This window comes from Nilaparvata lugens, chromosome 5 (assembly GCF_014356525.2).
Source record: "Nilaparvata lugens isolate BPH chromosome 5, ASM1435652v1, whole genome shotgun sequence".
Taxonomy (NCBI): domain Eukaryota; kingdom Metazoa; phylum Arthropoda; class Insecta; order Hemiptera; family Delphacidae; genus Nilaparvata; species Nilaparvata lugens.
In genome coordinates, this window is record NC_052508.1 from 27,208,741 (window position 1) to 27,235,498 (window position 26,758).

The following is a 26,758-nucleotide window of genomic DNA, read 5'->3' on the forward strand; positions in this document are numbered from 1 at the left end:
AAAGTTCTGCATAAAGAAATGTGAAGGACTGTTTCCCTCGACATATGGCATTTTTTAATCATATATGATTGATATGCCATCTTCAAAATTGTGGCTAAAAAGTCACGCAGTATTGTTAGATAACGATATGAATAATTGACAATTACGTTTTCTCAAAAAAAGTATGGGCCAGAAATGAAGTTTCGACTAATATGCCACAACAGTCAATTTTTCATTGATACAAAAACAGCAATTAGAAACAGAAAGCCTCAATTTTTCTCCACCAACGTTTCCTTCATGGCAGATGAGGCGAGGTTATCTCTTGCACGGCACTCTGTCAACTTCTCACAACTTAACGTTGTGAGAAACACCTAACGAGTGTTTGGTCAATAACGGACGCCATTTTTCAAATGTTGTTTTCCGTACATAATAACTTAATTGTGTTTCAATTTTTTCCCTCTCAAATTATCAAAACTGCAACATCCAAGATACATACTGGGGATAATTTCGAGTTTCATTAAAAAATGAGTATGCTACAGCTATTGCCAGATCCTAAATACTTCATTGCCCAATCCTGTGAGTTGTATCTTTTGTTTGATTTTTCCTATATTACAAGTTTAATAGACTATTCATTTTGTAGGTTGATAAGGTTATCAATAAAATAAAAATACAGTGAATGAGCTCTTTGTTAACTTTTTTAATACATACAATATTAAACAAAATAGTACATTCTTTTAAAATTTCTGCGAGACTTCAGTTCATTCAAAGTTATCTACAATATCTACAGTTCTAGTATAGTGGTATATTGTATTTACGGTACGCATTCACCGGTAATTCTTATAATAATTATACTTCCACTCAATTCCAGTCAATCAATTTCAATGGATACACTTTATACTTTTGCAATAGCATTGTGCTATTTTATCGTTCAAACTCAACTTTATAATGTATAACTTGCCACTTGACTATAATAATGATAATGGCAATTTCAAATTTGAACTCATGATTAATACTAAAGATTTGCTATAGTTTGAAGCTAGAGCTAGTTTGAATGGAAGCCCTGAAGCAATGAACTATTCACCAAAATACATTACAAAACAACAAAAGTAACAAGTATTTAAAGCAGTTTTGGATTTAAAAAATCATCATCTTCATAAAGCTAGTCTATTAATCAGAGTCAAACAATTTAAGTTCTTGTGAAATGCCACTGTCAATGTGAATAGCGTCGAATCAAAATAAGGTGACTGTAAAAACTACTTAATAAATTTATTTGTTTTCATAGCTCAAAACAAATTTCCTAAATTTCTGCCAAAATGTTTTTCAAATGAAAAGCAAATTAATATCAATCTATACTTTGAACTTTGATTCAAAGATACTGATTTAGTAATAATTATGAAACAGTGTGTTTGTGTAAAATTGAGTCATGCTTTTGAAAAATTAAAATAATTTCTCTCAATGATTAATAATTTTTTCTTAGTGAATTAATAAAGACTTGCCCAATCAATGCCCAACATTCTAATTGTTGTTTTTTTATTTAATATTTCTCAATTTGAAAAGATATGCAAAGTAATTAAAGCTGATCTCTATTGTGTAACTAACGTATAAAATAGGTTAGAAATAACACGGTTGCTAATGAAAGCAATCTAGAACTAATAATACAGTAACTAAATGACGTGTCTTTACAACAATACATTTACAATTGGAAAGTTTATAATACAATGAGGAAATAGTTTGCCACATATTACAGGCGCGTAGTAATATTTGTAATTTCTTTCAATAATATTTACAGCTATTCAAATAATATTAAACATAAGTAGAGACTAGAAACAAATGATAAAGATATGGAAATTTTCCATGATAAATAAGTCCATTGATACAGTCAAACATCAATACTTTTCCATATTGAATGAGTTATCAGTCAACATTTTTAAGATTCAAAAGGAAAGTTTTTTCATCACAAAAATTATCAATGAGATGGAACATAACATCTTTATAGTTCAATTTGAATTTGTCATTCAATCAGTTTTGGGCGAATGACATTATATTTATCTACCGATCTATCATGATGTATAACGTCGATGAATAAATAATGCTGTTATTTAATAATTGCTGTTATATAAGTGCATCAGTAAATTCCAATAAATGCTTTCCCGAATTCATTTGACTATTTTGAATTGGAATCTTTGAAATTCCATTACAGAAAATTAGAGATATTTCGAAGTTTGGAACTTGGTGCAGGTATTTTCAAAAAAGATTGATGAAATATTGGTAACTGTATTTTGAGTCGGATTATTCCAAATCCATTACATCTTTTAGCTGATCAAAAGTTTTTAAGTGAGGACTATAGATAAAGTAATACCTGCACCCACGAGATTGAACTGTTGCGGAGACTGAAGATTGAGGAGTGGCATTTGCCATAGTGCTGCAGCACTTGTTATCTTCAAATGCAAGTTTGCCAGTTGTTCTCATTCATTCCTCCTAACTCTTCTTCGCTTCGCGTAAATAGTATCCAGCAATTCATCAAACTTCTTGTCATCGTAGTCATTAATCGAGAAGACTCTCTTTCTCCGACTTCCATCTTCATAGAGGTCCTTCCAGATATGATTGCTCTGTAAAATCGAATCACAAGAAAATAAGAAAAAACCGAATGCAAGGTCCTTCCAGATATGATTGCTCTGTAAAATCGAATCACAAGAAAATAACAAAAACCGAATGCAAGGTCCTTCCAGATATGATTGCTCTGTAAAATCGAAGCACAAGAAAATAACCATGCAAGAAAATAAGAAAAAACCGAATGCAACGTCCTTCCAGATATGATTGCTCTGTAAAATCGAATCACAAGAAAATAACAAAAACCGAATGCAAGGTCCTTCCAGATATGATTTCTCTGTAAAATCGAATCACAAGAAAATAACCATGCAAGAAAATAAGAAAAAATCGAATGCAACGTCCTTCCAGATATGATTGCTCTGTAAAATCGAATCACAAGAAAATAAGAAAAAACCGAATGCAAATCGCAAAGGTTTTTAAGCAAAAATAAATGTGAAATTTTAAATAGGGGTTGATTTAAAAAATACAATGGGAGTTTTCACTGTTTAAAATATCTATAAAATTTCAAGTGACTTTCTGCAGACGTTCATTATCTTCAGTTTGCCAAGTTATTGCCATCAGTAAATAATGACAAAGAGCAAAAAAGACCAGACAAATGAAAAAATAAAACTCTGAACCTACTAATATTCAAAATAGGTTTGATTAATTTAATATTTATGTTGACATATTATATGGAGTTGAAAATAAGTTCTAAAATAATTGTTTTGAACTATCATGATAAGAATAACTTACCAAAAATGCATTGAAATTTGCACAAACTAATAGGCACTTTTCAGCGCGTGTAAGCATCACATTTATTCGCTCAATTTCGTTCATGAAACCAATGCCTTCCGACCGAACCATCGAGACAATGATGACGTCGCGCTCCTGGCCTTGGAATCCATCAATCGAATTCACTTCGAGCCGACTTCCATAATCGCCTTCATTATCGGATCTGAAAAATTTGGTAAAGATAAAATTGTTATTTCTACTCAAATGTTGTCCTCATAAAATCAACTCTTGGGTCAGTACCGCAAATCACGCTTGTTGTATGTATGTGTTGATCGAAGCCGATAAATCAGAATATCCTATACTATTAAACGAGCAATTTCTGTTTATATGTTTAGATGCTTATATGTTTATATATCTTTACTAGCAGGGCACTTGTGCTTCGCTACGGGAATTAAAAGATAAGATTGTTTTTGTGAAACATTTATAATCTAAATTCTACCAAAATGATTATAATAGTTTTTGAGATTAGGCCACAACTTGGCATGAAAATTATTGAGTCAAATCATTCGAATAATTAATTGATGTGTTTGAACTGTTCTGTAGAATAGTAATCTAATTGCAGCGAATTTTGTAGAATATTGGGCGGGGCTTAAGAGTCGACCTTGACTTTATTCATTGGCAATTAATATTTCCCGTTGACAGTTATCAAATTAGCAGTGATCATGTTATTTTTGTTTTTGCTTGATGCAATTGAAGATTAAATTCCAAATTAAGTTGATTCAGAATTTGATGACTTTGGTATCCATGGATCTTCTCTTGCTTAGTCTTGAATTTTTGGCATAGCCTGTCGCTTACTTTTCGTTTCACTCATCCAAAAGTGTGAGTTCCACTCTACCATGGAAGTCCATTCATAATAGTGAGTATAACATTTATTGTGGCTGATTTCTCCTGTCCTAAATTTTACTATCATAAATATTAAAGTGGGATGATTTTAATGTGAAATTGCATAAATCTGAATAGAGTTTATTTAATCACTTTGATTATCGACTACCATTATATGATTTCTTTCTTTGATCTCATCTTGAAACCAAAAGCTTAGGGATGAAAATTTGAATGTAAATTGACATATAACTCAATTTAATTTCTATCTAGAATAATATCGGGGCACCGAGCTTAGCTCGTTATTTATTTATTGATAAACAGAACACAATTCTTTCAAATGATTGGGGAAGGACTAACAGGCACAGCCCAAAACTGTTTCTTCCCCGAATTTTGTTTCATATACTATAAATAGTCCAAAAAGTAGGTTGTGCTCCATACGCTTGAATTCAGGTCCAATTTTCAATCCAAACATTTTAAAACAGAAAAGTTCTAATTTACATTGTATACAGACCAAATTGAATAACAAAATAACACTCACTAATCACTTAAAACTGTAAAATGATGATTAACTTTGAAAATCATGATGTACTCTAATTTAAAATGATATACCCTGTCATGTCAACAAATCAGATTATTTTGATCAAGTCGATTAAAATTTATAGATTCAGCTGGACATAATTCTCTCACTCTCTCTCTCTCCCACACAGGCATTCGCATCTTCTGTTATCGACAGAAGTGAAATTATCATCTGTTTTTCCAAGGATGAATAATTATTATCCTTTTCATGTCCTTCAGCAAGTTTTCCCAGAAATGAGACCTAGTGCAATCGAATTTTTATATCATGGATCTTCTCTTGCTTAGTCTGGAATTTTTGGCATAGCCTGTCGCTTACTTTTCGTTTCACTCATCCAAAAGTGTGAGTTCCACTCTACCATGGAAATCCATTCATAATAGTGAGTATAACATTTATTGTGGCTGATTTCTCATGTCCTAAACTTTACTATCATAAATATTAAAGTGGGATGATTTTAATGTGAAATAAATCTGAATAGAGTTTATTTAATCACTTATTATTGACTACCATTATATGATTTCTTTCTGTGATCTCATCTTGAAACCAAAAGCTTAGGGATGAAAATTTGGATGTAAATTGACATATAAGTCAATTTAATTTCTATCTAAAATAATATCGGGGCACCGAGCTTCGCTCGTTATTTATTTATTGATAAACAGAACACAATTCTTTCAAATGATTGGGGAAGGACTAACAGGCACAGCCCAAAACTGTTTCTTCCCCGAATTTTGTTTTATAAACTATAAATAGTCCAAAAAGTAGGTTGTGCTCCATACGCTTGAATTCAGGTCCAATTTTCAATCCAAACATTTTAAAACAGAAAAGTTCTAATTTACATTGTATACAGACCAAATTGAATAACAAAATAACTCTCACTAATCACTTAAAACTGTAAAATGATGATTAACTTTGGGTTTGTCTTGTGTCATGTAATGACATCATGAAAGGAATTAGGAGCAGCTGATGGAATATTATGTTTTTTCTATTTAGTTTTTAACTGATATTGAAACATGAAAATATCAGGCCCAGTTCGAAGCACAAAAGCCAGTTCAATTTCAATCAGGATTAAATTTCATGAGAATTAATCAGAGCAGGGTTTTTTTTCAATAGAAGGCTTCTCTCATTGGTTCTCGTGGTATTTAGTCTGGATTATGAATTAACAGACAGTGCAACTGACTCTCTCAAGGCCATGGCTGCGTACAAAAATAAAGCAGAGGAACCAATACAACAGAAGCTGAAGAAATTAGTCACATTTTTATCACCTCACAATGAAAATTACAATCAACTTCCATATGTTTGGAGAGATCGATTTTACATTTCTTTAGCTATAATCCGGCCACTTTCTGAACCTATTCTTCCAGATGTTCCATGAATACTGCAATGTTTTAAATTAAGGTCGCCAAATTTGTTAACTCAACTACAGCTATTGTAATCTTTTTCATTTGCTCACACTCTCTCACGTTTTCAACAGACTATGGAAAACTTTTTTCTGATCAACTGCTACTTGAGGGACCAATAATCCTTTCTCAAAGAACTTCAGCGAATTTTTCCAGAGTTGAGACCTGTTCCAAAATAATGTTTTTTGTCGCAAACCCACAATATTCCTGATTTAATCAAAATCGTTAGAGCCGTTTTCGAAATCCGTGACATACATACATATCCACAAACACACATATTCAAACAGAAATTGTTTTTTTAGTATAATTGACTTCAATGATTATGATTTTATTCAATGAGAGCTTATTTCACTTAATAATAACAACTGGCATCATTAGCAAAAATGTCAAACATGATTGAAATTGAAACATTAGCGATCATCAACATTATTAAATCTTCATCTGATCTAAAGTAACTAAATTATAGTAAGATTCACATCAATGTGTAAGCATTGCTTGAATGGGGAGCATTGATGCTATTAATGAGGGATACTGACAGTCAACGAACTGTTATACATATTCTCCAATATTTATAACGAAAGCTACCTTCTATTTTCTTTGGTAAAACAATCAATGTTTGGGAATAATTGATTCATGGGAAAAGCGCCTTACTTCTATGGAAGATATTTTTACATTAGGAAAAGCAACAACAGCTATTTGGCCGTTCTAATAAATAAACCCTTTCTTTCGCCCAAGTTAAATTTTGGCCGAATTTCCTCATTCTGTGGAAACAGATTCCACAACGGATACTTTTAAAAATACCCTCCATATATCATACTGAATAATTTAAATTTTATCGAAATTGTTTAAGCATTTTTCGCGATATGTCGGATATACAAACAAAATTAGTCTTCTTGATAGAATAGGATCAATTGATAGAAGTAAGTCCAGTCATAAAAGTTTATTTTATGATAAATAAAAATTATCTATACTCCAAGGTATAGTTCTGATTGAAGCAGCAGTGCCCAATCAATTTGTTCTCGATAAATGCATTTCAATTAGTTCTTCAGCTTGGTGCCAACCTAATGAAGTCATCTCAACTTAATGCCAACCTGACAAAATTATTAATTTAGTTGCCAGTTAACAACTGTTTCGAAGAGGTACTCTCTCTAAATTATAGTTCTATAGTAGCATATGATAATGGACATTTCAATTATAATATTAAGAGATTGGGAGAAGAATAATAATTATACATGCTAAAAGACGAACTTAAAACCCTTAGAGTTGAAATATCACCAGCAGATTTCTTAGTGAGCACCTAGAACGTATAAGGAAGCTATATTCCAAGTTTTGTTGCAATCCCTTAAGTAGTTTTCCAGAAATCGTGATCAGTGAGTGAGTGAGTAAGTATAGATGTGACCGGATCTCGAAAACGGCTCAAACGATTCTCACGAAATTTGGAACAAAGTAGGTTTATGATATGAAAATTCGATTGCACTGGGTCTCAACTCTGGGATAACTTGCTGAAGGATATTGAAACGATAAATACGTCCTTGGAAAAGCAGCTGGAAATTTTGTCGTCTGTCGATACCGTAATGGAAATGAGTGAACGAGTGCATGTGTGGGATCATTCAGCTGATCTCACAAGAAGAAAACTTCAGCAAGAAAAACTTATTTTAGTTCATTTATCTTTTTTTAGAAAACATGTTCACTTCAGAAAGTCCAAAATAGTAACTAGATGCTGTTAATGTAGAATAGTACATAATAGGGGTATTCACAATGTTGTTTTAGCCAGCTAAAGTGCTATTTGATCAACGTTAGTAGACAAAAGGTTGATCACTCACAGGTGTATGATTCAAAGTGGTGGGGGGAACGCCAGCGTGACGTCACGTGTAGTAAAAATGTTCTAGAGTAACCACACTGAGCATACAGTTTATTCAAATATATCATCGTATAATCTCCTCAAGATTGACCTAGAACTTTAAAATTCTCCATACTTATAGCGAATGAATCACCGATTCTAATGATGTTGTTAAATATTTCAAGTTCATTCAACTTTTATGAATAAAATGAAGTTGAAAGTTTTTCATGAATCTAAAAACGTGACACGAAAAAGTTAATAAGCTGGAAAAGCGTTAGTAGACAATGTTATACTATTATAATTTCAGATTAACCCTTAAAAAATCTTGATAAACCAATGCATCGCAATAAACCGATAAACCGATCCCGATAAATCCGATCAATTTCATTCATTGTAAATGCACTGAACACATGCTGGTATCGAGCACATGTTCTACGAGAATCAAAATATCTCATCCCCGAAATTCACAAGCTGATGTATAGCCAAACTACAAAATATAAACACGACCTAGAAGATGAAGAAACCTTAAAGGGTTTGAAAGGGAAGGTTAGGAGGTGGGGTTTTTGCTTTTATATGGCAAAATGATTGTATTATTCAAATGTTTTAATAATTATTGTAAAGCAGAAACAGAAAGCTTGCATGTCAGAAAATGTTTGTGTTATATAATTTGACTATACGACACCATATGATTTTCAAGAATGCGATATTCTGCCTACTCTGTATTACAGCCTACGTCACGGCTGCAGTTCCCCCACTCCAATTGCATTTCAACGAAAATACTATAGATGAGTGACCAACCTTCTGTCTACTAACTTTGCTATTTTGATAACTCTGGATTGTGAACGCCCCATCTAAAACCATCTGCTATTAGCTAACTGCAGTAGCGATCCAAGCGGATAATTTGTGTAACTTGAAGTTAGTTTGAAACTTAGACCAGTTATAGAATAGACAAGCTGGGAAGTCTAGCCTCTGAAGCCAACATCTAATCTAGTGCCTTATCGCCCTATCGTGACGTCATCATCGCATAGAAAACTTCTAGATTGTGTCTATTTCAGATGAAAGTAAATTATTATTTATAAAAATGGTAAACTCCCGCTGCGCTCCCACTGAAATAGACACAATCTGCTATGGAAAACGATGTAAACAAACTCTACAGAAAAGTTTTCTATCCGAAGCTGACGTCACGATGGAGCGATATGGCAGTAGATGTTGGCTTCATCGACTTTCAGTATGAATATACACAATGGGGCGTGTCTATTCTATAACTGGTCTAAGGTTTGAAAAAGTAAGATTATGAACATATAGTCCAGTCACTATATATATTGGTGCATGCAATTTTATATTGTAGTTCTCATTTTTAAAAATATTTTTTGGGTACATAAGAGAAGTCCAGAACCAATTTCTTCATGCAAAATTTCCTTGTGCTAGATACAGGATGGCCCAAAAACCTAGTATTTTCGGCTCATTTTCCAATTTTCAGCTATTTCTGCCAAATCTCGTGATCGGACAGAAAAATTTGTTCTCGCCTTTTTTCAGATTATAAAATTCTGAATAAAATGGAATCATTCGGAACTCTCATTCTCCAATGAATACTAAGTTATGATTTTTCAAAAATGAGTGAAATTTGAAGAGGAAAATCAATTTTGATGAATTTTAGTTTTTGATCAACAATGTCTTCCAATTGTTACCATTTTGATGTATAATTCAAAATCCCTCTTGGGGATATTTTTGTGCTCTACAATCTGAGATCAGGTAGAGCGCTCTATCTCATATAGATTTCCAGGTACACTCGACATCAATGCTCCTTGTATTGTGAAAAACACCTAATTTTCAGCTTCAACCATCATCTCCAACTACATAGTTTTCACATTGATATTTCGCACAATGATAACATAAGTTGATGATATTATGTTCTATGATCACCTGTTAGATGCACTTCATTTCAGTATTTCCTAGTGAAGAGGCGCGCTTAAGGACACCTCAAGGATCAAAATTTCAAACACTTATAACTTTTGACACAGTGCTCAGATTTCATCGTACTACACTTTATTCTTCTCGTCTCGTCAAGGCGGTCCAAATTCATGCATCATAAGTCACATTCATCACAATTTATTGTTGAGTGTGCTTAAGCCCATATTCCAATATACAAAAAAAGGCCAATTTCTATATTCAAAGCTGCATGTCTTATGTCCCCTAAAATTACACTCAACAATAAGTTTCCCATTTTTCAATCGAATTTGACTTATGATGCATGATTTTGGACTGCCTTGACGAGCCGAGAAGAATGAAGTGTGATACGATGAAATCTGAGCATTTTGTCAAAAGTTATAATTGTTTAAAATTTTGATCCTTGAGGTGTCCTTAAGCGCGCCTCTCCACTGGGAAATGCTGGAATGAAGTTCATCTAACGGGTGATTCTCATAGAACATAATCTCATGAAATTATGTCATTGTGCGAAATATAAATTTGAGGACAATATAGTTGATGATGATGGTTGAAGCTGAAAATTAGGTGTTTTTCACAATACAAGGAGCATTGTTGTCAGCTGTACCTGGAAATCTACCTGATCTCAGATTGTAGAGCATAAAAATACGCCCAGAGGGATTTTGAATTATACAACTAAATGGTAACAATCTGAAGATATTGTTGATCAAAAACTAAAATTCATCAAAATTGATTTTTTCTTCAAATTTCACTCATTTTTGAAAAATCATAACTTAGTATTCATTGGAGAATGAGAGTTCCGAATGATTCCATTTTATTCAGAATTTTATAATCTGAAAAAAGGCGAGAACAAATTTTTCGGTCCGATCACGAGATTTGGCAGAAATAGCTGAAAATTGGAAAATGAGCCGAAAATACGAGGTTTTTGGGCCATCCTGTATCTAGCACAAGGAAATTTTGCATGAAGAAATTGGTTCTGGACTTCTCTTATGTACCCAAATAGTATTTAAAAAAATGAGAACTACAATATAAATTGCATGCACCAATGTATATAGTGACTGGACTATTGTTGTTAAACACGCTTCTTGACAAGTCCTGGTCGAATACACCCAGCGCGACCCAATGTTGTACTTGTACATATTTCACACCATTTCCTTTCCTCAACAATTGAGCAGTTGTTGAATTATGTTAGCAAATTTATTTGCATAAAATTCGACTGAGTCACTGTCAATATTGTAGACCCGTTCAATAATTAAATAAAAACATACATCTACAGTCAGCTTGAAAATGAGACCTGTGTGGTCACGAAACCATGGTCCTGTGCCAAATAAAACTGTTTAGAATTTGACAACATATGTGTGTTTTTATTTAAAAATGTATTATTTCCAATAAAGGTGAAACAATCAAAATTATGCTTTTTGAAGATGGAGAAAATTTTTACATATGTATTTCAATTTATAGTACATATCACGTCTGCTGATCTATTCATGCACTATTGTTAAAACCATTATATTTGCAATAAAATATCAAACTTGATCGTACTCTGTCACATATGTCACAACTGTACTCTGTACTCTGTCACAACTTAATCACAGGAGGTTCAAACAGATTTTAGAAATATTTCTCTTGAAAATCCTCTTTTACTCAGTTGAAGAGTTTATCGGCATAAAAATGAATGTAGAAGATTTCAATATTTAGAATTTATTAATATTACTGTTATATGAATAGGATTAATATACCGTACATGTTTTTATTGTAAATGTGACTTTGTATTGTTTTTTATTGACAGTATTTGTATTGACTAAGTGTATTTACTGTTATATTGACTGGCCTATATGTCAAATTGTGACATCCTGTTTTTTGGCTGATAAATTTATTTATTTATATTACTGCACCTGGTCTACTCTACCCCTAAGTAATCTTTACTTGCGTGACTCCTCAAGGGTTGATGATTCATCATCCAATTGTTCTCAACTATGTTTAATTAAAGGAAAAGCACACCCAAATAACAACCACAGAGTAGAATTTAGAGCACATGATTATGTAGCAGATTTTCTAAAAGTATTCAACAATTATTGGATATGAATATTCTGTAGTAAAAATACTCCTCAATTTTTTCAGTACATTGTTTTTTTTTAGAAAATATAAACTTATTCCAATTCTACGAGATAATGCTAATAAGAACTTTCTATAGTCCATGCAAACCTTAGTTAGAAGCATTGGGTCTTACTATTTGGAAATACTATTTCTTATGTGAATTGGAATGCAGTGTTGCCGTATTTGTGTTGACATTCGATTCTATCGAAATTACCTCTTTGTCCCACACATTTATCTCACAGGAACTAGACATTCTTCTATATATGCTTCTATATATGTTCTCATATATGCTGAACTGCTCAAACCCAGTGTGAGAGTTTTATTAAAAAATATTTTCTATTAAAAGATCACTAGATTATTAGATGATAGAGCTCTCATAGCTCGTAACAACTGATTAATCAATGATTGCATGATTGATTTAAAAATTAGCCAATTGAATAATACTTAAATTCAATCAATAATTTATTAGAACCAGTCTTTTAGATCCATTATCTAAACCAGCTATATATAAAGGAAGGCATTGGTTTATACATGTACGGGACATGAAGTACATGTTTGACGCATCATCACGTCTGAATTATTGAATTGATCAACTTTTGCATAAATATTCATAATTTACAGAGGATAGGACTATTTTCGTTTTTATTAATGAATTTAAATTTTTACAATTAAAACGATTTTTTTCAATACGCGATAAAAAGTTCACGTAAGATAAGAGCCCAATCAAATAGTATTTCTATTGTAAATTATTACAATATTTCCAACAGAAGTTGTTGATACTTCCAATTTCAGCATAGAACAATAAAACTAAATTTAATCTATCTATGCTTTTAGAAGAATCTTGGGGAGTACGGGTAACATCTGCCTGTCAATATAATAGAATAGAATCTGTTCTGTCTCAGCTATCGATGAGAACGGACGGTTGTAGATTAGATTAGAATTTCGTGCACAGCTCCGCAGTTTGACCTGTAGTGACAGTGATTAACCTACAAGTTAGCAAGTTATTTTGTTGAAGATATAAGTATTTCGCGAAGTAAAACTCGTGAACAACTTCTAATTAATGAATAAGTGAGTAAGATTTGTTTGACGCTATGTCCGACGTGTGCGCGATGTGTGAAAGAGGCGAAAGAGGGTTTTGTATGTTGTGATTGCAGCAAATACTACCATGTATCGTGTTTATCTGATATATCGTCTAAGCGCGCCACTAGAAACAAATCACATTGGAAATGTGACGTTTGTGTTACGATTACACCAACAAACGAGGATCGCGACTCAATCAGTGCGAGTATTTCGGCGTTTTAAATAAACAATTACAAAAAACTTATTTCTTCAGGGCTACTTAACTTAATTCGTTAGTTGAAAAATAGTACCATAGTAACCTTTAAAACCTTTTCAATATAAAAAATAATGATTTGTTATTTTGAAAAGTAATGCAGTTGATAATACCATAGTACCATTTTGAAAACTTTTTAATTTAAAATAAAAGAATTGTCATTTTAGTTTTTAAAAGGGTAGGCCAACAACTGTGGTATTATTTTTCAACTAACATAATACAAATACTGTATTTGATGCACAAAAATCATGATTTGAATATTGCACAGTGGAGAGTGGATAACGAAAAAAATGATACTGAAGGCATTTGCAATTTCAAAATCCAAAATTTGGAATTCAATGAGGGATAATAATAATGGAATGGAATTCGGATTGGAAAAGTGTAGTGTTGCATGTGGAAAGAGGCCAAATATGAGGAGAGGGTGATGGGGGGAGCCATACAGATGACTGAGGAACTGCATATTCAGAGTTTGGGCAGGCCAGATGAATACAAGTATTTGGGTCTTGCTCAGCTCTTATGCAGAGCTGATTCTGTCAGAACAGAGCATAGCTCTAGGAATAAAATATCTGCTATTACTGGGCAATCCCTGTGGCCATGTATACATTTGGCATTGTCAAGTGGACAGATACAGCTCTGCAGGAGTTTGACAGAAAGGTGAGAACAACTTTGACAAAGAATAGACTCCATCACCCCCGTAGCTCAATCCAGAGGCTCTACTTGCCTAAAGGTAATGGTGGAAGGGTCTTTTGAGTCTGGAGACTGTGTCGCCAACAGGAGGACAGACTGCGGGAGTACATTACAACTCCAATTATCCGAATCGCCGATTATCCGAATCACTTTCAGAAAAAAATTTGTTCAAAAAAAGTCCAAGTTCGCTATTATTTTCCCCCGCGAAGCCAGTGTTTGCGCGTTCGCTCACTATTGTCCTTCACTCACCCTACAGCAGAACTGTTGGAATGAGAGAATGGGCAGTTTAAAAACGACGTTTTTGCCTCTCAATGTTACAAGTTTGCTGCAACCCATGAACCAGTCTGTTACTGAAACAATGAAGCGCCATTACAGAAGGCAACTGCTGAGAAAACTGCTGATCGAAGGTGCTGAAGATGAAGAATTGGTTTTGGCAAATCATAGCAAAATAGGTTTAAAGGTTACGGCAGTGACGCTGAGACGTGCGTGGAATAAACTGAAAGGCCTACCGTCTGAGAAGAACAAAAAAAAATCTGGTGTAGTACACTCACACAACTTTCCTTGCTCATTGAACTATAAGCCTCATTATCAACGATAATAATTTAGGGGAATAACATAATGACGATTGACGGCAACATATTTGCAACTACGATCAGACTACTGTATATGTGTATATACAATTGTTTTCAGAGTACTTTTTCCTTTATGTAAGTTGAGGCGGTAGGTGCAATAAATGGCCTATAGGCCTATAAGCCCTTATTGGGGAGAACTCGGAAATGGATTCTCCATCATTTCTTCTATATAAATGTGAAGATTTCATTCAAATATATTTTTTCTTGAGGTTGGTATCACTATTATAGCAAACCCATGTTTAAGCCCTTCTTTCAGAGAACATCTAATTTTCCTTACTTTTGTGGTTTTATTCACTATAACTTAAATAGTACGTTTTAAAAGCGTTGCAATTCAGCACAGCAGTATTGTATTATCGAATACAAACCTTGTGGTACACTTGCTGTGTCTAAATCATACTTTCAAGTTTATGAACCTTTCAAATATTTGAAGCAGCTCCCTGAAGAACTTTCTTTGTCTATTGCACCAGCAGTTCCACTTAAAATAGGAAAAAATCAAAGATGTCAAAGACCTCAATCCTTATTTGAAACAAGAGAACCGTTTTATGAAGAATTTTTTGCGAGAAGGGAAACTAACCAAGAACCTGATGGACAAGTACACAACTTCTCCACTGATTCAGAAAATGAAGAAAATGATGAACCGTTGGCCATGGATGTTTCTTCATAAGACATTTACATATTATTTTCAAATAGGATAACACTTATATTTGGGGCATCATTTCAACTAATATTAATTTGGCATCTGGTTTCAAGATTTCATTGAACTATGAACACTTTTGAAATTTTATTTTTCATGATGACATATAGTTTTCAGCCCAATTGACAAGATTATATTAAATAGGAATAAATAAATAATTAAATATATTAAACAGTATTGTAATATTTATTACCTATACGAAATTACACATTAAAATAACCCAAGACCTTATTGGGGAGAACAGATTTATAAGCCCTTATTGTATAGAATGTCATAGAGAGTATTCTCCCCAATAAGGGCTTTGAACATACTTCCATATTATATTAAATTGAAAATGAAGTATCGTGAAATAAAATTTGTTTTTATTAATTTACTTTAGAGAACATATTTTCAAAAGAATTGAACCATTCATATTTCAACAATGTTAACCGAATGTTACAAGATTTATGTGTAAAAACTTTGGATCTTCATATCTCAGAATGATAGTTTTGAGTTACAGCCCTTATTGCACCTACCGCCTCAATTGTGAAATTCGATGATTTTTTTTTAAATTCGTCTAAACAGCTGTTCTATAAATGAGATATCTTGACTATGACTGTGTTCTTTTTATAAACTGCTCTACCTACCCACGGTATATGGAAGAAGAAAAAGTAAAAACCGTGTACCTACCTACCTCATGCACGAGAAGGAGGTTACAAAGTCCATTTCTCAAGGATTGGGTGGACCCCCCATTAGTACCCCAGGAAAAAGACTCATGTCAGTTGATAGAGCTAATAAATAACTATACAGGGTATGGATTTGAAAAAATCGTTAGAGCTGTTTTTGAGAAAATCGTGAAAAACATGGTTTTTTAGTAACTGTCATTTTTCTCAAGAATATTACGGAGCTCCTGCAATTTTCTAAGAAATAAGATTCATGTCAGTTGATAGAGCTTATGAATAGCTAGCTATCCATGGTATAAATTTGAAGAAAATCGTTAGAGCCATTTTCGAGAAAAACGTGAAAAACATGGTTTTTTAGTAATTATCCGCCATTTTTTCCGCCATCTTGAATTTAATTTTATTGAATTTATTGTCGGGTCCTCATGGTATAAGGACCTTAAGTTCCAAATTTCAAGTCATCCCGTTAATTGGGAGATGAGATATCGTGAACACAGACGCACATACACTCATACACACACACACACACACACACACACACATACAGACCAATACCCAAAAACCACTTTTTTGGACTCAGGGGACCTTGAAACGTATAGAAAACTTGAAATTGGGGTACCTTATTTTTTTTTGGAAAGCAATACTGGTAGGCAAGAATAGCATGAACTGTGAGATGCGCGAGAGGAGAGATAATGGAGTGAGAGTAGGGAGGCCGCTCGAAACTAAGAGGGGAGGTGGCTGGAGCTTGTTGTTGAGATGGAAAGGCTCACTGTCGCCTTTCCTACTGCTTATGCTATTGGGCCTATGCAAACCGGAGCGATGTGCACCGTACGGAGGTCAAGTTGTGACTGAGTCAAATGCTTCCCCCACCACTAAAATTCTCTCTCGGGCTACTGCGCATCTTGAACTCAGAGCTCATGCTATTCCTGACGGGCAGTACTTTCCTTACCTATGGTAGTAGGGCAAGGAAAGTAGAAAGAATCTGAAGAAAATGAGAAACAAGAAAATGGAGAGGATGAAGATGATGAAGATGCGTTGCCACTAGAGGAAATAAGAAAAATGATTGTAAAAATTCCTGGTTGTACAGAAGTAAGTGCTGAAGATGTAGGAGAGTGGATGGCTTGACCCTGGTTTTCAAATTCTCAATGAACATGAAATTGTTGAAAGTGTGAGAGAAGATGTTGAAGTGGAAGTGGAAGAAGAACTTTCTGCTGATGTTGAAGTAGACGCTGGACCATCAGCTAGTGAAGCATTTGCCGGCCTCGAAACTGCTTTGAAGTGGATGGAGCGTCAGCCCGAGTGTGACCACTTGCAACTGCTTTGAAGTGGATGGAGCGTCAGCCCGAGTGTGACCACTTGCAACTGCTCACCGTCAAGCGAATGCGTGCCCTGACTGCCCGAAAACGGATGAAGACCGCAAAACAGCTTACATTAACGGAGATGTTTGAAAAACAATGATTTTTATTTCTAAAGTTGTACATTATATTTATATTTTTAAAACATGTGAAAATATCATGTTTCTTTCATTTTTTCTCTCCTATGGCAATTTTTTTTTAAACTCCGATTATCCGAATATTTGATTATCCGAATGGGTCCCGGTCCCCATTAATTCGGATAATTGGAGTTCTACTGTACTTCCAGAATACAAACAGTGGTCTGCTAAATGCCATTTGTCTGGTTGACAAGGAGTAGAGCCCATTGCAGCTGGCAGATGGAGTCCAACAGCTAACAGCCAGCTCAGTAGAAGAGAGCCTGGAAGCGTGGAAGCAGAAAGAGCTGCATGGAAGATTTGCTGCATTACTAAATTCTGATTGTGATGACAGAAAGGAATCAATTGAATGGTTCCAGACAGCTGGCATATTTGGTGAGACTAAAGATTTTATGTTTGCCATTCAAGACCAGGTAATCAGCACTAGAGCTTACAAAAGATACGACATGGGGCTCACATTGGATAGTAGCTGTCGTCTTTACAGGAAGGCCATGGCATCAATACAGCATATCTGTGGTGGCTGTTCTGTACTAGCTGGTACAGAGTATTTGCAGCGGCACAACAATGTGGCCAAAGTGGTTCATCAGGCATTGGCGGAAAGGTATGAGTTGATAGCAACTGAGGTGCCCTATTATAAGTGTAAGCCAGAAATGGTATTGAATGATGAAAAAGGAAGGCTCCTTTGGGATTGTTGTATGACAACTGACATAGCAGTGAAGGGTAACAGGCCAGACATAGTCTTGTTTGACAGAAAGATTAGAGGCTTAGATAATTGATGTGGCAGTGCCCCTTGATGAGAGTCTTGTGAGTACCATTGCCGAAAATACCAACCCCTGTCAGTTGAACTTAAATTGAGGAAGGTGGTAATAATCCCTATAGATGCCTGCCAATAGACTGGTCACAAAAGAATGGAGACAAGCAATTGAACAACTGCAGTTGGAAAACTGGCATATGAGAATTATGCAGAAAGCATCAGTCTTGGTAAAACTAATATTGTACTCAAGTTTCTAAGCCTCTGATTTTAAATTAATCTGAAATTAAATTTTAAAAGAACCTATGAAAACTCCAGCAGTGCCAAAAGCCAAGAGAAAAGAGAAGCAAATCAGTATAGCACCGTGCAATAACTTAACAATAAAAAAATCTACTTTCTTGAAAAACTTTTAAGTTTTCCTATCGGTATGAAAATTGAAAGGCTTATGAACTTTTGCTTTTGAATGTAAATATGAAAGAATTTTCCCGATATCTGCATTATTAATAGTTTTTAATATATGTGAGAGTGATGAGTGATGCAAATGACACGGGCTGACTTAACCGGTTCAATTGGCTATCTGTGAAATTTGGCAGTACAGTACTTCAAAAGAGCAATGTTGCAATCTAAGGTTTGAACAGCCTAAATAATCAATTAAAATCATTATTTTAATGTCATGCATTTAAATTTTTACAATATTGACACACAAATCACCAACTAATAATAAAACGTAACACAGAAAGACAATAAAACGTTTTTTCATTTACCTTTTATGGATTTCAGATTGCATCATTATCCGTTGGTTTGCATAGGGTGTTATGATTCCAATACGCATGTTTTCTTCTGATGATGGTTTCTTCAGAATTGAAAAAGCTAAGCTAACAACCAATTGGGCTTCCCAGTAATTTGTTTCCCTGTGACAAGAAAACGATAGTCATTCAGTTATTTTGATCCGACAGTTGGTGTCAACTAAAATGAAGTTTTATATAAAAACACTGAATTTTATAAGGATTTTACTAATAATTTTTCCTCTGCATTTCATTATGAGTCCAGGCAATGAATGCTCAAAAAAAAAAGTATAGAGGGAAAAGTTTGGAAAACAATTTTTGACCCCGCAGTTCTGTTTAGGGTAGTGAGGAGGTAAACATATCAAAAATCCCCACCCCCACCCCCTTAGCACAGGGGGTGGGTTTAAAGGTACAATTTTTTGGTTTCTCGCATATAGCTCGAAAATTACGCATTTTACAGAGATGACTCTTCTATAAGAAATTAAAGCTTACATAATTTCCTACAATATTGATCTGACAACTTTTCCTATATATCTTTCATTTTTCGAGATATCCGCTCTAAAAGATGTGACATTTTTGAAAAAACACATTTTCCGTCATTCTTTTGCTATTATTGCTCTTATAACTTTTCGGATATCGACGGGAAAAATCCATGCTGATCATGAGCTTATAGAGCATTAAATTCTCTTCAATTTGATGTACAATTTTACAAGTTTACGCACATCCCCACGACTGTTGCAGCAGCTTCAGAGTGTGAGATCTTCAGTTATGCAAAAATAGACCGATTGACAAAGGAATTTGGAGAGCATGTTTTGAACACATTTTTTGACTTCACAGATTTGTTGGGACCAGTTAAGGGGTGAACATATAAAAAGTCCCCTTCCCTACCCTTTACTTTACTTTTACTTTACTTGTTCGTCACAATTACTGAACTGCATTAAGGGAGCAACGATCCCGCAGTATATGACACGTCAAAGTTTAATCTAATATCTACCATCCCTCCTATTTCAACACTACAGATCCCACATAACATACATCAATCAAACACTATTCAACAAGGAAGTCTGCTAACCTGTACGGACACAATACGATAAGGAATTCCCTGAGTGTTTTTTTGAACTCCTTCAAGCTATCAATTTCTCTTATGTGAGATGGGATTGAATTAAATATTTTCATTCCCATATAAAACGGGCCACTCTCCAGCAGGCTTAGTCTGTGATGTGGGTAAACAAAACCTCTAAATCGAGTATTATGGGGATGACTCACCTGGTTCTCCTCATACATTCGTCTATTTTTAAAAACGAAGATTGCTAAATCTAATATATAAATAGCAGGAGCCGTCAGCAATCTCTTTTCTTTAAAATAAGGTCTGCAAGAGCGCATTGTATTAATCTTATAAATTATCCTAATGGCTTTCTTCTGCAGTATGAATATTCCATTATTCTCTATACTTTTTCCCCAAAAAATAACTCCATATCTCATAACTGACAGAAAATAAGCATGATATACAAAAAGAACAGTTTTTTCACTCCCTACTCTAGCCATTACTCTTAATGCAAACAAGGCTCTATTCAATTTACCAGTGACATGAGAAATATGAAGCTTCCACTTCGAATCACTCTCCATTATCAGACCCAAGAATGTCGTGGAATCAGAAGTTTCAACTCTACTTTGCGTATTCAAGTTTATTCCAAAACTTTTATAGTCTCTACTGAAGGGAATTACTTTAGTTTTTTTGCAGTTCAAACTAAGACTATTCTGATCAAACCACGAATCTAATTCAGCAAGACACCTCTCAGCCTCTCTTATCAAACATTCACTGTTCCTACTGGTGATTAAAGCTGTAGTGTCGTCCGCAAAAAGAGAGAGTTTGAAATTGACGTGACTCTCGATGTCATTAACATAGACCAGGTATAAGAGGGGACCCAATATTGAACCCTGCGGTACTCCCTGAGACATAGGTAACTAAGAAAAGCTGCATGTTTCATTACCAACAGATATTGACACTCTATGGAACCTCCCCGATAAATATGACTGGAACCATGAGTATTCTTTCCCATTTACACCATAATATTTCAATTTGTGCAATAGACCCCTCGTGCTAAAGGGATGAGGGTTGTTTAAAAGTTGCATTTTTCAATGTTTTGCTTACACGCTCATATCTTGAGAAAATTGCGTTCAACCGACATGACTAACTATTCAGAAATGAAGCTTGATAAATTCTCTACAATATTTGTTCTGCGGTGATTTGTGATATCTCCAATAGTTTTTGAGAGATACGCTCTTAAAAGTGTAAAATTGTTGAAATAACAGCTTTCAATCCAATTTTTTGATGTTTCAGGGCCTAGAACTCTCCAACAATGCATGGTAAAAATGAATGCTCACCGTAGATTTGTAGAGCTTTGTTTCCTCTTTAGTTTGATGTATTATTTTACTACTCAATGTTTTCCTTCTATTGTTATAGCAGATTCAATGTGGGGGTGAAATTTTCAACTCTGCAACAAGTGTCAACTTAGCAATTCCACACTTTTAATAGACAGGCTAGAGATGCGTATTTTTGCTAAGTTGAAATTATGCATTAAATTGAAGAAATTTTAATGATCTATAAGCTCATGATCAGCATGGATTTTTCCCATCGATATTCGAAAAGTCATAAGAGCAAAAATAGCAAAAGAATGAAGGAAAATGTGTTTTTTCAAAAATGTCACATCTTTAAGAGAGGATATCTCAAAAAAAGTGAAAGAGATATTGGAAAAGTTGTCGGATCAATATTGTAGGAAATTATGTAATCTTTAATTTCTTATAGAATAGTCATGTCTGTAAAATGCGTAATTTTCGAGTTACATGCGAGAAACCAAAAAACGGTACGTTTGAACCACCCCCACCCCCTTAGCACAGGGGTTAGGGGTGGGGACTTTTGATATGTTTACCTTCTCACCACCCTAAACAGAGCTGCGGGGTCAAAAATTATCTTCCAAACTTTTCCCTCTATAACACTTCGTTGACTGGGCTACATTCTGCAAGTAGGTGTAGCTATCGTACTCTTCTTGCCTTGAAGCGTATATTAGGCATAAAATATATGTCTCATCCATTCTAGCATTGTATTGGTTTCTCTACTCTTTGATACAATTGCCAGTACAAATAAATACGTTTTTGAAAAAATGGAGCCATCCTCCATCCCCTCCATAAACGAAGGTTTTTATAAAATATATATAAGCAAAATTCGAAGTAACTGTAAATATTTTGATTAATCTAATAAGTATGAGACTTCTCTGCATTGAGACTTCTCTAATATTGCATATTAGAGCGGCGTGGTTCTGGATGTTGTCTTACCTTTCTCTGCTCTGCTGAAAATTATGGTTTATGAGCATATACGAATTCAGTTCAGAATTCTTCTGGAATAAATTGTTATTTTTCAACCGTCCCTTGTAAATATGGCGAGAAGGCCAACTTGCAATGGATGGATGCATTCGATATTGCGTATCCAAGAAGTTGATGGGAGAAGTAGATGTTACACCTTCATTGTTTTCCCAAACTTTGTAGATGCGTGAGAACAGCGATTTGCCATATTTCATATCTCTCGACACCTTCAACAGAAAACATCAATAAATAAAAAGTTACCTGATGACTTGAAGTGCACCTACATTTTTGATCCAAACTTTATACGTTCGTCCGCACACGACTGGAGAAAAGCAATGTGCAGTGTTGGACAATCAAGTATGGATGATTCGAAATAATAGTTGCACACTCAGTTACAAACGAAACTCAATTTGTTCTTTTAGTGTGTACATTCAATATTGCCATTCTAATCGAATGAGCAAAGCCAATTCTATGTTTCAGGTCAATCGGCGTTTGTCTGTTTGTTTGTACAGCAGTTACAGTCGCAGTTATGGATCAATTTGGATAAAATTTGGTATACAAGTACTTTGAAACAAGGCGCAGAAACGTAGGTATATATTCAAAATTTTTAAATTCATCCCAGTTTCAAGATGGCGGCCCTTTATTCGGAATTTTTCTCTAAAAATTAACCTTTTCAATACTTTATTGGGTCAGGTTCAAATTGTGCTCATTCTTCTCAGCGCTTCAAAGCGGAATTATTTCATACTAGCTGGCCCGGCGAACTTCATACCGCCAAATAGTTGCATATGACAAATAATGCATCTCATGACAAACTTTAGCTGGATGCACACCTGAGGAGGCGCAATGCGGAATTTTGCATCCAGGTGCTTCTTGCTTATTGGTTTGAATGGAAGAACTCACACACACTGAATCGGGCATGGCGTGGAACGGTGTGATAAGGCAATCTCCATAAGATCAACACTTTGTATCACAAAGCCGCGCCTCCTCAGGTGTGCTTAGCCTTAGCTTAATCTGATGCATCACTATATTTTTTATGAAAATTATCCAACAATCAGTATTTACATTTTTATATCTTAATATGGACATCCTATGTGCTTGATTAGTTGTGCTGCAGTTGGTATTTTTTCATAACTTATTATTTGGAAAGTGATTCTATTCTCCTCGAACATTACATGGTATTGAAATTTTACTATATACATTTTCCAACGGCAAAATGAATAATTTACTAAAAATAAATTAATTCGAAACAAAGCAATGTCGTTAAAGCGGCACTGCTGAATGATTACCCACAGAACAGTCATTTTGATTTTAGTCGGGGCGTTTAGAATAAAATACATGGGCGGTTATGGACAATACCTACTATTACTTGAGTAATACTATACCTAAGTAATAGTAGGTATTGTTATGGAGCAGCACCAATACCTACTATTACTTGAAGTAATAGTAGGTATTGGCAGCACACACTCTTGTCTACTATCTACCGATGGCTGTTGTATGACGCAATGATTATAACAGCTAATTTTCATTTCTGTGTGTGTTCAGGTAACAAATCTTCTTCCATAAGGATTACATGTAAACTTTGAAGTATCGTAGAAAAGAGTCCTGAAGTCTAATCATAAATTTGATAGTCCATAAACCTGGTCCTGAACATAGCGAACACAACTAAAAAAATATCATCAAATTCGGTGCACATATAAAAAAGTTATTGAATGTCAAAATTTGAGGCTCGATTTTTATTTATATAGAATGATATCACAAGTTCAAAATTTTTTATTTTTGGAATTAGAATTTTTTCAAGTCCCAATCCAAGTTTCAGATTTTTTATCTTTTCAACCGTGCTTCCGAGCTCAAAAGTGTAGAGGACCTTTATTCTTCAGCGCTCCAAGGTGGTTTTATTTCTAGGATAATAAGATTTCCTTATGATAAAGTTTCATAATTGAGATTAAATAATAATATATTGTTATGGTGGTTAACTCATAGCCAATAAATAATTAGGCAATGGTGCGGACATCCTGTAAAATTTTGCAAATAGACCTAATGACAGACAAAACACCAACCTGACTGAATGTGGTTGCAGTGAGCTGCAGAGGATCTCCCACTAGTATCATTTTGCTGACATCAAGTGTCAATGGCAGCAGAAGCTCAGTCTCATTACACTGAGCGGCCTCATCAATGATGCAGCATGTTATCGATGGATGCTCTCTCCCACTACAAACAATAAGGAATGCCTTATCAATTATTATTAAATCATAACATTGTAATCTTTTAGATCTAATTGACAACTATTCAGACAAGAGTGTTGATATGAATATACGTTAACAAATCAAATTAATTCAACAAGGTGTTCTATCATACGAACTAATATAACAAAATGTTTTTTTTTGTCAAATCAATCAGTTTCTTTGATGCTAGTGATTATAGGTTTGTCACCTTCAAAATCTGTGATTTATTCTATTATTTTACAAGTTTAATGGAAAAATTCTTTGAAAAACTGATTTGAAAAGAAATAAATTTTGATGATTTGGTACTTTTCAACAACTATTTTACTGACTTGTCTGTGAGAGCATTGACGATTTGGTCGTTGTTGCATGATGAGAGTGTCGTTGCGATTATCTGCGCCTTTCTAATTATTGAAGTTTCCAGATATCTTTGTTGGTGTCTGGTAACTTGCTGTCTTTCCTAGAAAATTAAAATTTTAACATTGAAACATTTTTGTTACTGAGTGAAGGAAATTTTCAATGCCTTATAACTCTTATTTATGTATTCATATGGTCTACATATTTTATTATTGATTAAATCAATTAATTAATAAACAAAAACAATATTTAATCATTATCTTTCTAATAAAATTATTTTGATAAATTGAACAAGTGGACGTTGAGTAAGCATTTTATACGTTCATCTGAGATTTCAATTTTAAAACAAAGACTGTATTCATTGAGACTTTGAAAGCTAAATATAATTGAAAATGACGCCGAATATATAACAGGAATTTGATAGAATAAAATTACACTTGAAAAATGTTCAGCAAAACGCATTTGAGATTTGAGCTCTTACAGCTACTCCAATAGTTATTATTTAGTGTTTGTGCTATATTTATCCATGTTATGAAGGTATTTAATAAACTACAATTTTATTACTGAAAAATGAATTACGCTCTTAAATGATAACTACAGTATCATTCAAAGACAAATTTTCCAACTGAAATAAACTAGTAATATAATAATTTACATTTTATTATATCACGTTTGATAGATACTCTTAAGTTGAAAACAAAGCTTTTACGATTTCCCACAAAAAAGTAAAGAAAATGGAGAGAACAATGAATAAAAGAAAAGCTGATATGAAAATTACACACATAAGGCTACTCTATTACTCAAGAGGAATTTATCCGAACTAGACCAGCCATAAACGAAATCACAATAAGGAACATTAACATAAATGAAAAACATATAAGATTACTACTTTATTGGTAAGTTTAAGAGAAACAAATGAAGGAGCGGTATAAAATAGATCAGGTCAGAGTAAGAGATAAATTAGTAGCAGAGAGTAAGGAATAGATGAAAAGAGATCAAGGCAACGATTTAAATTAAAATGACATAAAGTTAGAAATAATTAAATCAATTATTATAAATATGCATAACTATTAATTACCATGGTCTAAAATGGTACAATTATTATATTTATTTTTTGCATATTTTGGAATGTAAAAGGAAGAATGAATGAGTATGGAAAATGAGAAATTCTATACAACTGTCTAGCGGCTTTAATCATTCACTTCGGAAATTAGGCTCATTACTTTCCTATGAGATAAGATTTCATAATATAGATACCTAGACAATTCAGATAAGTTTACTTTCACTAAGGAATAGTAGGTAATTTATATCAAATAAGAGATATTTGAAATTATATTTTTGTTTACCAAGCATCGTAATCTGTATTAGTAAAATGCTATTTATGCTGCAATTGGCAATTTCTCTAAATTACGTAAAATGCAAAATTGAAGTGATAAGGTCTAGTTGGAGGTGAATTACTATAAACATACACCAATAATACTCATACCAGTTGAACCAATAATACTTACATTCAATTTAAGTTTTCGCAACTCTTCATCAATAGCATCAATTTTTCTCTGTACGAAGTCTGATCCTTTCTTGTAAATATTATTCATATAGCAGTTTCTCTGGCCTTCCAACATTTTCACCTGAAAAATATTAATTTATGTTCTCCATGACTATTAAAGAACCTTTAAAAAACCTAAAAATTAGTCAGGGGAACTTATTTTAAGGAAGGTCAATAAAACCAGAAGTTCATCAAATATTTTTCTTTATATT

General features: G+C 33.8%; 1 protein-coding gene and 1 long non-coding RNA gene across 3 annotated transcripts in view; one reads left to right on the forward strand and one right to left on the reverse strand.

Moving 5' to 3' along the window:
* Positions 1 to 656: 656 nt before the first annotated feature.
* LOC120351305 (helicase sen1) lies at positions 657 to 26,624 on the reverse strand. 2 transcript variants are annotated; one of them, XM_039428065.1, is made up of 7 exons: positions 26,509 to 26,624; positions 24,976 to 25,103; positions 24,482 to 24,632; positions 22,398 to 22,651; positions 19,044 to 19,190; positions 3,322 to 3,523; positions 657 to 2,588 (listed from the first exon to the last, which is right to left on the reverse strand). In XM_039428065.1, exons 1-7 carry the CDS (start codon positions 26,620 to 26,622, stop codon positions 2,445 to 2,447), a joined length of 1,140 nt encoding a protein of 379 aa, XP_039283999.1. In that variant the 5' UTR covers positions 26,623 to 26,624; the 3' UTR covers positions 657 to 2,444. The 2 variants fall into 2 exon arrangements, with proteins under 2 accessions (XP_039283999.1, XP_039284000.1); XM_039428066.1 differs by lacking the exon at positions 657 to 2,588 and adding an exon at positions 2,865 to 2,948.
* The window catches only part of LOC120351306, a 198,948-nt gene continuing 192,655 nt past the window's right edge, over positions 20,466 to 26,758 (forward strand). Inside the window, exon 1 of the long non-coding RNA XR_005571304.1 lies at positions 20,466 to 20,975. This is a non-coding gene — a long non-coding RNA (uncharacterized LOC120351306). The remainder of the gene's footprint in view (positions 20,976 to 26,758) is intronic.

What these genes read in the sequence shown, in the direction of transcription:
- LOC120351305 (XM_039428065.1), bottom strand. Translation starts at nt 26,622, where the DNA reads ATGTTGGAAGGCCAGAGAAACTGCTATATGAATAATATTTACAAGAAA. An exon ending in GTCAATGCTCTCACAGACAA is followed by an intron (nt 24,633 to 24,975) that starts GTCAGTAAAATA and finishes TATTGTTTGTAG; the next exon opens with TGGGAGAGAGCATCCATCGA. An exon ending in TTTCAGCAGAGCAGAGAAAG is followed by an intron (nt 19,191 to 22,397) that starts GTAAGACAACAT and finishes TTCTTGTCACAG; the next exon opens with GGAAACAAATTACTGGGAAG.